This window comes from Acanthisitta chloris, unplaced genomic scaffold (assembly GCF_000695815.1).
Source record: "Acanthisitta chloris isolate BGI_N310 unplaced genomic scaffold, ASM69581v1 scaffold4007, whole genome shotgun sequence".
Lineage (NCBI taxonomy): Eukaryota > Metazoa > Chordata > Aves > Passeriformes > Acanthisittidae > Acanthisitta > Acanthisitta chloris.
Genome location: NW_008684132.1, coordinates 3,667 through 14,246, shown reverse-complemented (window position 1 = coordinate 14,246; position 10,580 = coordinate 3,667). Strand labels below are relative to the sequence as shown.

At 38.1% G+C, this 10,580-nt stretch overlaps 1 protein-coding gene across 1 annotated transcript; it reads left to right on the top strand.

Annotated features, from left to right (window-relative positions):
• Positions 1–559: 559 nt before the first annotated feature.
• LOC103806494 (phosphate-regulating neutral endopeptidase-like) lies at positions 560–6,105 on the top strand (the record flags this gene model as incomplete). Its single annotated transcript, XM_009079194.1, has 3 exons — positions 560–671; positions 4,723–4,791; positions 5,944–6,105. Coding segments are annotated over exons 1-3 (343 nt in total), but the record flags the coding sequence as incomplete, so codon positions are not given.
• Positions 6,106–10,580: the final 4,475 nt, after the last annotated feature.

Below are 10,580 nucleotides of genomic sequence, written 5' to 3'. Positions count from 1 at the left end.
AAGACCTTAGTCAGCAGATAATTAGTCTTTCTAAATTAGTGCAAGGAGAAAAACCAAAAACCTTCTATCAGTCTTGTGTTTGTAGAAGTTGTCAGCAATCCTGCTCTGATTTTAAAGGGTTTACAGCTTTATGTTTGAATAGTTAAAACATCTGTTCAGCGACGTTGTGAAATCCTCATGTTGGGAACCCCTGATAAGGGAGACTGCTGAGCGATTGGCTCATAGAGGCTCTACAGGCAGCAAGAGCTGAATGTACAGTAGTCAGCGCTTGCCTTTCCTCATCCTGGTCAGAGGGAAACATAGGAGACAGCTACTATTTTACACATGATTTTTCTTTGAGAAGACAGCTACTATTTTACACATGATTTTCCTTTGAGAGAGAGAGAGAGAACAGGAAGTGCCTAGGAAATGGTTCACGACAGAAACCTGAAGTTTTAAATAAGAGGAGGAGGAGGAGGAGAGCTCATGGGCACAGTGTGTGAACGGTTGAAACACTGACACCACAGCAGCAGTGGAAAACCAGACTTCTGTGACAGCAAGCACATCCCAAGCTATTCCAATGGAAGGGGAGACAGTACCTGAGACCAGGAGAGCAGCCAGCAAAGCCACACGGATCGCCCTTGGTGTCTTTGTCAGTGGCACTGTTGTGCTTGGCACCGCACTTTTCTTGGGTAAGTGGAAATGTTGATGCTAACCCGAACGCAACCCTCCCCAGCCTGTCTGCTTGGTGCCAGTGTTTGTGCTTCTTGATGTTTTGGTGAAAATCTCAGTCTCTTCTTCTTTCTCCCCATTTTATATTTATCCTGAAAGGGATACATGTCAGGAAAGGAATTCTTGTTGTGGGTACGCTAGAGCTGGAAGATGCAATGTGAGCTCCTGTAACTTTTTGAATGCTGAATTTAAATTTGGATACTCAGTTGAATGTGTTCTAGCCAGAACGGGGTTCTTTCACAGAATGGGGAGAAATGGGTGAGATTATTCATATCAGTAATGCTGATTACGAATCCACAGGTCGTGACTGATGTGGAGTAATATTTTCGGTTTCCTGTAATTGAATCTGTAGTGCACACATTTTATGGAATCTTTGGGGTTTTCCTTCATTTGGTTTTCATTTAGGGCTGGACTAAAATTCCTGTAGAAAGCTTCAATAATGCATACACAAGCACATTTTTTAAATCTTTCTGTTCTTCTATGATGAATTGCAAAGTCGCCTTTGCAAAACCCATAAAGTCTGCATCCGGGATGAAATTCAAATATTTTGATCAGATTTATAAGCTGTAACTAAATGCAATAGAGAAGGAATTAGTTGTTCCTCTTCCAGATTTGGAATAATCTGTAGATTGGTTTTACTGGAATATCACATGGAAGCATATGCCTACACTTCCAAAACAATGTGAAGAAGTAAAAATGTACCCAGAGTGTCCAAGAAGAGAAGAGGAAGCAGTGTTGTGTCCCGCAAGAGCTTGCAGAGATGGATCCTCTTTTGGTGTAATTCAGCCCAACTTTTCATTTCTTCAGACCAACACAGATTTCCCTACGCTGGAGGAAGCTTAGCCTCCAAGCATATCTTTCACTTCCAGTCCTTTATGATGTTGTTTAAAGGTCTGCTTCATTTGTAATCACAACTAAGAAAATGATGCCAGGTTTTCTAAAGGATATTTAAAGCACCAGGCTCATGCTTGGTTAGTGTCTTTCTGCTCTAGATCAAATTCTGCAACTTTTGCAGGCAAGTAACTTCTGTGTGAGTGGATTCAATCAATTCTACAGAAATCTATAAACATGAGCAGGATTGACTCCTCGGATTGCTGGTGCAAAAGTATTTTTCTCTAGATGAAAATAAAAATGGTTTTTCACTTCAAGAATGCAGTATAAACACCAGCGAGTAATAATGGAGGGATTTTATTTCTTTTTGTTCACACTGGGTTATTTGTTGCTTGTAAAAAGCAATAGACATTTACCACCATAGCTTCTCAAAGGTAGAAATGCTTTATCCATAGACCAGGTGTGAAAATTCAAGCAAATGTATTAAGTCTTACAGTTTTCCAATGGTGCTGAGTAGCCAGAGATAAAGTGTCAAAATTTTCATTGGCATAACTGCTAAGAAAATAAAAATACTGGCCTTGAGTCAACCAAAATGTTTGGAAACTGGCCAAAAATTGCAACAAAAAGAATAAAGGAAAAAAAATTCAATTGTTTTGGTTTGAAATTTTGTCAATGAGATGTTTGTGTTTCATTGTGACACTGTGTTTTGTTTGTGAGTTTAACTCTTTTTCAGTTTTGTTAAACTCCAATAAAGGAGATGATTATTTATTGTCATCTAAAACATTTCTGGCACCTCAAGATGGCCTTTTTTGTTCGGTTTCATTTACTTTGCAAATCTTGCTGTTTCTGGTACACCTGAAATCAATTTTCCACTCTGAGGAGTGAAACGTAGCCTTCTCCTGCTTCTCTTGTTTCTTCTCAGAGTTCCTACAACTCTAAGAAGAATTAGGGAGAATGAGATACTTTTATTTGCTGTTCCTTGCTCATATTGGCTGTGACTTCAGTGGGGATCTGCCAGGGTAATCACTTGGCATCCCCTGGGGTCCTGCTCGTGGCACTGGTCAGTGGTGTGGGCTGTGGCAGGGCAGGAGCCACCTCCTCCTTGCAGCTGAGCAAAAGGAATCCGATTGCTCTCCAGTTCCCTCGAGTGAGAAGTCAGGCAGATTTGAACCTCAATTTGGTCACTCCTCTCCTGACTTGGTAGCCCTTTGGGCTTCTCAGATTATAGGAACATTCACATTACTTGCATGTGCATATTTGTATGCCTTTTTCCCTTTTAGATTTTTTTTTTTGAAACAATTATGGTGTATAATAGGAATTTATAAACAGGCTTATAAAGGAAGAAGCTGAGACTGAATGTTGTGGCCACAACTGTGGGTAACAATGTCATTGTAAGTGCTCTTAAAAACAAAACAAAACAAAATATCAAGAAAGCAAACTAGGCAAAGGTTTTTTTCAATCAAAATTAGCTGTTAATTAAAAGGGAAATGTTGCTGCTGAAGACTTTTATTTTAAAACTTGTTCTAATGATAAAGTTGTAACTATCAAAGCCACAGGGGCTGCTTCAGATTGAGAATGAAATGATGTCTGGGATTTTCCCTTCTTTGTCTGCTTTGTTAAGAAAGAAATTCTAGCAAACTTCCAAGACTTGGATGGATTCTAAAAGACAAAATTCAAAATGGGGAAAAAGGTGAGCCAGGAGTGTAGCACTTAATTAGCAGGGACATCATCCGTTATTTGTTATTCATGTGGCTCAAAATTACATTCTCTCTTTTCTGCTGTTCTTCAATATTGCAATTACAATCTTTGTATGCCTCAACATCTCATGTATTTCTTGGCTAATTTACAAAGGTGGTTGAGGTGTTGTCTTTCACTGAGCCAAAGCAGACTTTGGTAAAGCTGCCCAGAAAGAGTTTTACTTTTTCAGTTTTAAAGAAAATTTGTTTGAAATCCAGCCATTTCTGTCATTAATTGTCATTAAAGCTATGTGGTTGGAAGAAATTTATACTGAGTTCTACCTTTAGGTTTTTGTATAGTTAAATTTTCCTGGGCTGAAATACCATTTCACATTTTCCTATCGCTTTTGAACAATATATAACTATAGCAGAAATCACTTTAGAACTATCAGCACTCCTAAAGCCACGATACAGTAATATATTCCATTGCTTGGGGTTTTCTCTTTTTATTTTTTTTCCATGGTCTCTTATTAGGATAATGGATATAATGAGATATATCTTCATGTCTAGGAAGCACATCTAGCAAGTCCTATTTCACCTACCCCTTGGGATTCTCCCTTCCTAATCCCAAGTATCAATTATCTGCATATTTGCTGCCTGACAGCAGTGTCTGAAATTAGCTATTACTATTCTTAAGTTTCAATGGCAGTTGTAGTACACATTTTTAAAAGATGAGCAAACTTAATTGATAATTTCATAGTTCTTGTCAGAAGGTTTTTGGAAGCCAATGCAATTACAATTCTTTTGGGAGACAGTTCAGACAGAAACTGGGCCTTATAAACCATAGCTATCCTTATGTGGATACTATCTGCTTTATTCCTGGCTGGAATAAGCATCCCATTGGTGCTGGGTTGTGCTGGGCAGTGCAGTGCTGCTTCAGGGCAGTGTGAGCCCCACAACTAAGCAGGAGCTGTGGAAACCCTGCAGAAGGTCTCTAATAGCTCCACGTTGCATTGCCAGCTGCAAAAGTTGCAACCTGGTCTAGTTGGAAGGTGTCCCTGCCCATGGTGGAGGGGGTTGGAACTAGAGGGTCTTTAAGGTGCCTTCTAACCCAAGCCATTCTATGATTCTGTGTTTCTAAGACATCTGGAGGATGACAGCAACAATGATGAATTGTTTGTGTTGTGGTGGTGTTCACTGGCAGTGAGGAGGATTCCAGTGATGCTACTCCAAGCACTGTGCAAATGTACCCTGGGAGACAACTCTTGCTCTGTGCTGCCTGTGAGCAAAGAGAGAGGAAGGAGAAAGTGGGCACAGGAGGGGAAAATTATTTATGAGCTGCAATATTTACTTAATATACATTCTAAGTGTTCTAAATCAGTGTAGTCAGAGATGCATTAGGACCAGAGGTTGCACTGACATTTGAATGATTGAGTACACAACATTTGGCTGCAATTGTCAAAATCCATTGCAAATGATCTCATTATGGTTTTCCATTCTGCAGTTAGCCAAGGACTTATAAAGTTTCATCCAAAGCAACAATACTGTTTGACTGCAGAATGCATCGAAGCTGGTAAGGAGCAATATTATCCTCTCAATTATATGATGGTTACAGTATGTTAATGAGATATTTATACTATTTAATATTGTTTTTTTCATTATATATTTTACTCAGCTTAATTAACAAGGGGGGAAAAAACAAGCCCAAACTTTTTTAAGAGTCACTGTTTAAGTTGCTGCAGACCTGTTTATTTTATGCAAATAAAATTGATGTTTTGAATTGGTCTAATACTAAAATTAAAATATTAAATACTAAATTTAAATCCATCTAATAGTCTAACCTGGCTTAAAGTCTCCCAGAGAGTTAATTTTTATTAATAGGAATAACAATTCAGTTGTATATTGTTGCTTCTTTCCTCTTGTCAGAAAAGAAGCAAGTGAATAATTAAAAACAGAGATACTTTTGGGCCATATCTTGCACAGACTATATATGGTTTTAAATTAAAAGAAGATAGATTCAGACTAGTTTTATGGAAGAAATTTTTTATGATGAGGAGGGTGAAACACTGGCACAGGTTGCTCAGAGAGGTGGTGGATACTCCATCTCTGGAATTGTTCTAGGACAGGTTGGACAGGGCTCTGGGCAATTCGGTCTAGTGGAAAATGTCCCTGCTCATTGCAGGGGGAGTGGACTAGGTGATGTTTAAGGGCTCCTTCCAACCCAAACTGTTCTGTGATTCTCAAATGCTACTCGGTCTCTGACTTATCAGACTGATCTTTCTTACCAGTCTCACCTGCAATAGTATCTGGTGGGAATGCAGTCACATAATGGAGCTGAAAATACTACAATTACCTTTTCCAATGTATAGTAGATCAGAACTTGATTTGTTTTCTTGTGCAGCTATTCAGCTAAAGGTAAACAGTGCATAATTTCTGGAATGCTAATCACAATCTACTTAATATGTATTGCTGCTAAATTCCTCAGGCAATTAATTCTCTCATGGCAACAATGGAGAGCCTGTCTTCAGATGTCGAGCTCCAGCAGTTCATGTTTCTGTAGTGCTAAGTTCAGTTGTCATTGCTGTATGGCACTTTAGAACATTCTTTGTGGATATTTTGTCATTTGTTTGTTTCTCATTAATCGCTGTTTCTGGACTGTGGCCTTCTGCAGTTCTCTGCTTAGGAAAAATTATCCCACAAAATCTGTGTGATGTCTTTGTTACAGCTGCTGGCATCCTGAGCAAGATAAATCAATCTGTAGATCCATGTGAGAACTTCTATCGATTTGCATGTGATGGCTGGATATATAATCATCCCATTCCAGAAGACATGTCAAACTATGGTGTTTATCCTTGGCTGCGACACAATGTGGACCTAAAACTAAAAGGTAAATATGTCATTTCTGAAAATGTTTGGGTGTCTTATCACTGTAGCTTCTTAACTGGCAGGTTTTGAAATGACCAAAATCTCCATGCTTCTTTCTGATCATTGGATAACATCTGACAGCACAACTTGATGTTCTCTTTTAAGTACTCTTTTTGTTGTTTTTTATTGAAAATCACTTTGAGAGACAGTGAATTTTAGAGGAAGAACAGAACTGCTGAAAACTCTACCCATTATGAATGAAGGGATGAAATGATATTCAGTATACCTAAAGGAAAAGACAAGGGGATTTGAACCCTTTCCCCCTTGCAGTAGATGCTTAGACAGGGTGCAGAAGCACAGTGCACATGTTTAAGAATGTCCCAGAATCAGACAATAGTCAGTCTAGTACAGCAGACTGTCTCTAACAGTGGCCAATAGCAGGAAAACAATGTAATAAGGCAAAACCAGAATGATATTTTCCAGTATACTTAACTAGCTCTTGGCAGGAGGCAATTCATAGACTTCCGGAGATGGAGGTTGTTTGGGTATTGGGTTTCCTTCATGTTTCCATTCAGGCTGCCATTGAAGTACCTGAGCTATCATTAGTGAAACAGAAGGCTGCTTAAGAATGTGTTTCTGGGGGAAAAAATAGCCCTGGAGTGGAAATGTGTAGGAAGAGAGGTATTTTAATCTGTGCACGACTTGACTTTGCACTGTACTCTGCGTTGTGGCCACCTCACCAGGAAGCCCTGCAGATCAACTGGGGAGAGAGGGTGATGATTATTGCTAGATAGGAAAACCCTGCCAGATTCTTATAATCTCCTCTAAAAGTGAATCATACAAAAGAAGAAAGATGTGCAAGGTTTAATATTGTTGTTAATGTGCTTGAGCATTGCACACCTTGAGCACATTATTGACCTATTAACATAAGAGCTCCCCACAGAACAGAGGTCAGTTTTAGGGTGTTATGCTTAAATATAGCATTTGTTTTTCTCTTGGATTTTGTATGTGTGTGTGTAGGTAGGCATTAAAACCCTTCTCTGCTTTTTTTCTTCGGTCATATTGTATTCAATTTTCTCATCATTGCATATTTTAGAAGTAGCACTTGATTTCAGAATATGAGTTTGGATTTTCAACATAGGATATGATCTCAAGACTTCTGTCTTAAGTCTGCCAAAGATGTCACAAGCAAAGGAAAAAATTATTGCTGGAGCCTGTTTTAAGTCATACTTTGCATTCTAATTGTTCTGCTGCCAGAATCAGGCTGTATTAGTAACTGCACATCCTGCAGGAACAACAGCCACAAAGAAGCCAGTCCTAATTGGATGTAGAGTAGCAAGCTGTGACTCTCATCCTTAATTTCCTCTTTTTACAGAGCCTAATCAAGAACATCATGTTAAGCCACAATTCTATATGGTTGTTTTTTTTACTGCAGTCTCTTTAGTTGCTAATCCATAGCTAGGAAAATACAAAACAAAGAAACATCCAAGTGAGAAATATTTGCTTATTGGAAACTCCATATCAAAAAATGGGTGAATGACTAATAAGAGGCCTAAACTGTTCATTGGCATGGAACAGGGACAAAGATGTGAAACATTTGTTGGTGTAGAGGAGTTTTTCTAATACAACATTTGTCATATTAACCTTCTTAACTTTTTATTTAATAAACAGCCAAAATATATTCTTGGTAATTAAAAAAGGAAAAGGGGGAAAAAAACGTTGCATATCAGTGTTGGTAGCTGAAATAACAAAGCATAACTTCAGCTTCTATGTATGTTTGTGTTTTCACTTGAGTTACTTCAATAAATTAGCTTGACACTGAGTTATTAATTTGTGATGACCCCACAACCTTGCCAGCAAACGTTTTAGCAAGAGGAAGAACTCTTGCATGGAGAAACGTATATATGGCTGACCAGACCTTGGAAGCCAATTTAATCTCTCCTTCCTAAAGAACTCTTAGTGGGACTTTGTACTTCATCATAAATGCCCCTGTTTGACACTCAGTAGATTAAAAAAGCCCCTGTCTTTAAAGAGCTGATTAGTACGCAAGTTCTAGGTTCTGAAATATTTATCATATTAAATAAAACAATTAATCTTGAAGTGATAACATGGCTTGGCCAGAAAGTCACATTTTTCATATTCAGTATTCTTTGATGGTGTGATATAGGTGGAAACATTTGTTCAGGCTATATATTAAAAAATGATGTTACTTAAAATAAATTATTTGAACACCTAATCTGTTTTCTGATCCCTGTTCCTGAGCCTGTTTCTGTTCCTGAGAAATGGAGTTTGGGCAAATACCTGTGTATGGCCTTGGTTACGCAAGGGTATGTTCAGTTACTGGAAGCTTATGGTTTTTTGTTCAGGCCAGTTGTTACAGAAGAAGATCTTCCAGTTGATAGTGGGTAGCAAGTGTAAGAAGTAATTTTGTCTTACCAGAAAGTGGTAGGTGTAGCTGTATAATGTTCTGAACCCTGGACTAGGTTTTGCTGAACCCTGCATTAGGTATTACTGGGTTTAAGAAGAGAGCTTTTTTCTTTTCTCTTTATTTTTTTTTGAGATTACAGACACACATGAGCATATGGCTTTGCAGGAGTAAGCTTCGAAAAGAGTAGAAAAAATTTTATGGGTGACAGGTTTTGGTGCTTTAATGAGGAATTCCAAAGAGAGAAATGTCAATGAGTCAATGGAAGCTAATCAACCAGCTAAGAACTGCTGGGTGATAGATTTTTAATTTATTTTTTTTTTGCCTGCATATCTCTAGTTGACTGAAGGAACAGGATAAGAGACATTTATTTTGGGGTTCTTCTAGATTAGCAAAACTTAATGTGATAGTTAAACATCCTCATTTATTTTTTTTTTGTGTGAGATGTGGATTTATTATGGGGTAGAAATCTCTCTCTATATATTTATATATATAATAATACTCCCATGGCTTTCTCTAGCTGTCTCAGGATGGATTAAAACTCTAATCATATTTTCCTTTTCTTTCTCTTCCATGCTTTGTTTGTGGGTCACTTGCATTTCTTTTCTGCTCTTGGTAGAATCCATAAACCACATGTGTAGCTCACTTTGATCTCCTGGCCATACAATATTCATAAAATCCTAACCTGGTGAAAGTAGTGGTAGGTCTTTCCTTGGATGTGGCCAACAGCAGGATTTCTTGCTTTGGGAGGAATGTAAAGAAGATAATTGTAGATAGCCAAATATATGTCAAAGGGAGAGACTTGTGGTTTTGGTTATGACCTAAACCCAGATAATGGACATATAATATCTAAGTTAAAATTTCTTGATTTCTTATAGAACTGTCCTGGGGAGGACTGAGGTACTACTACTTCCAGTTGACATTCCTGGCTGGACCAGATTGTCTTTGACTTGAAGCCAGCCTTTCCTTTGTAGGTACATCACAGGCATGTTAAAAAGTGACTCATGTTGGTTAAGAGCAAACACTCTTAGTGCTCAATAGGCCTCTGATGAGGAAGTCTTGTAGTCCTTCAAAATGAAAAAAAAATCATTTGGCTGTGGCACCTGTTGTATGAACAGCTATCTCAAACTGCAACAGTTCCAGCCTTATGTCATGTCAAGATTGCAATGTCTCTGTGAGCTAATAAATGTTTTTCCACTTATAATATTTCCTGTAAAGCTGTTTGTGTTCTTGCTGGTTTTTTTCTATTTTAATTTGCTGACCTCAATTAAGAGTTTAGGAGTGCTATTGTCTTACCATTGAAATACAAGTGATTTTTGTGACTAATTCAGAGCTGGAAGTCTAAGACAAGTAAATTGGTGCCTATTACCTGTAGTGAATGTTCTTCATGAACCAAGCAGTTTCTTTTCCTTTCTCTGAAGTCAGCAGAACAATGGTGTACAGCTGGATTATTTTTCTTTCCTCTGAGTGACCATGCAGGAAGCAATAAATTTTAAAAAAAAAACAAACAGCAAAACAAAACTACACAAACATTCTTAAAACTCAGCACTGCAAAGGAGCTGATTTAAATTATGTGAATAATTTGTGCACATGTCTTCCAGGCCTTTTAAATTTAATTTATGTCTGTGGAAACCAGTTTACAAATTAAGTCTCCATGCTGTTCCTGGCCCAGTGAGACACCTACTTCAGACTAATTTGCTGTGCTAAGATTTGTAGTGAGGCTCTTTTCTGAATGTCAGTCAGTTTAAAGTGAGAAATTTCCAACATGGTAAAGAGAAAGAAATGAAGGCCTTTTAGGAGGATATGGTGTGTGGGTTTTTAAAGAACATGACACAGACAGCAAACAAAATAACTTGGCAGTGTAGGCAACTTTTCCCAAGTTAATCTGCAATGGTTTTCTTTGGAAAATAAATTCCTTATAAGAAAAACCATCAAAGTAAGAAAAATATCAGCTTGGAAATTCGTGTGTGACTATACGATACTCCTTTCAGACAAATCCCGAAAGTTGGTGTTGAGCAGTTGCTGTCACTGTTGAAAGGTTGTTGTCCTGCACAGAGAACCCTGTGCCACAG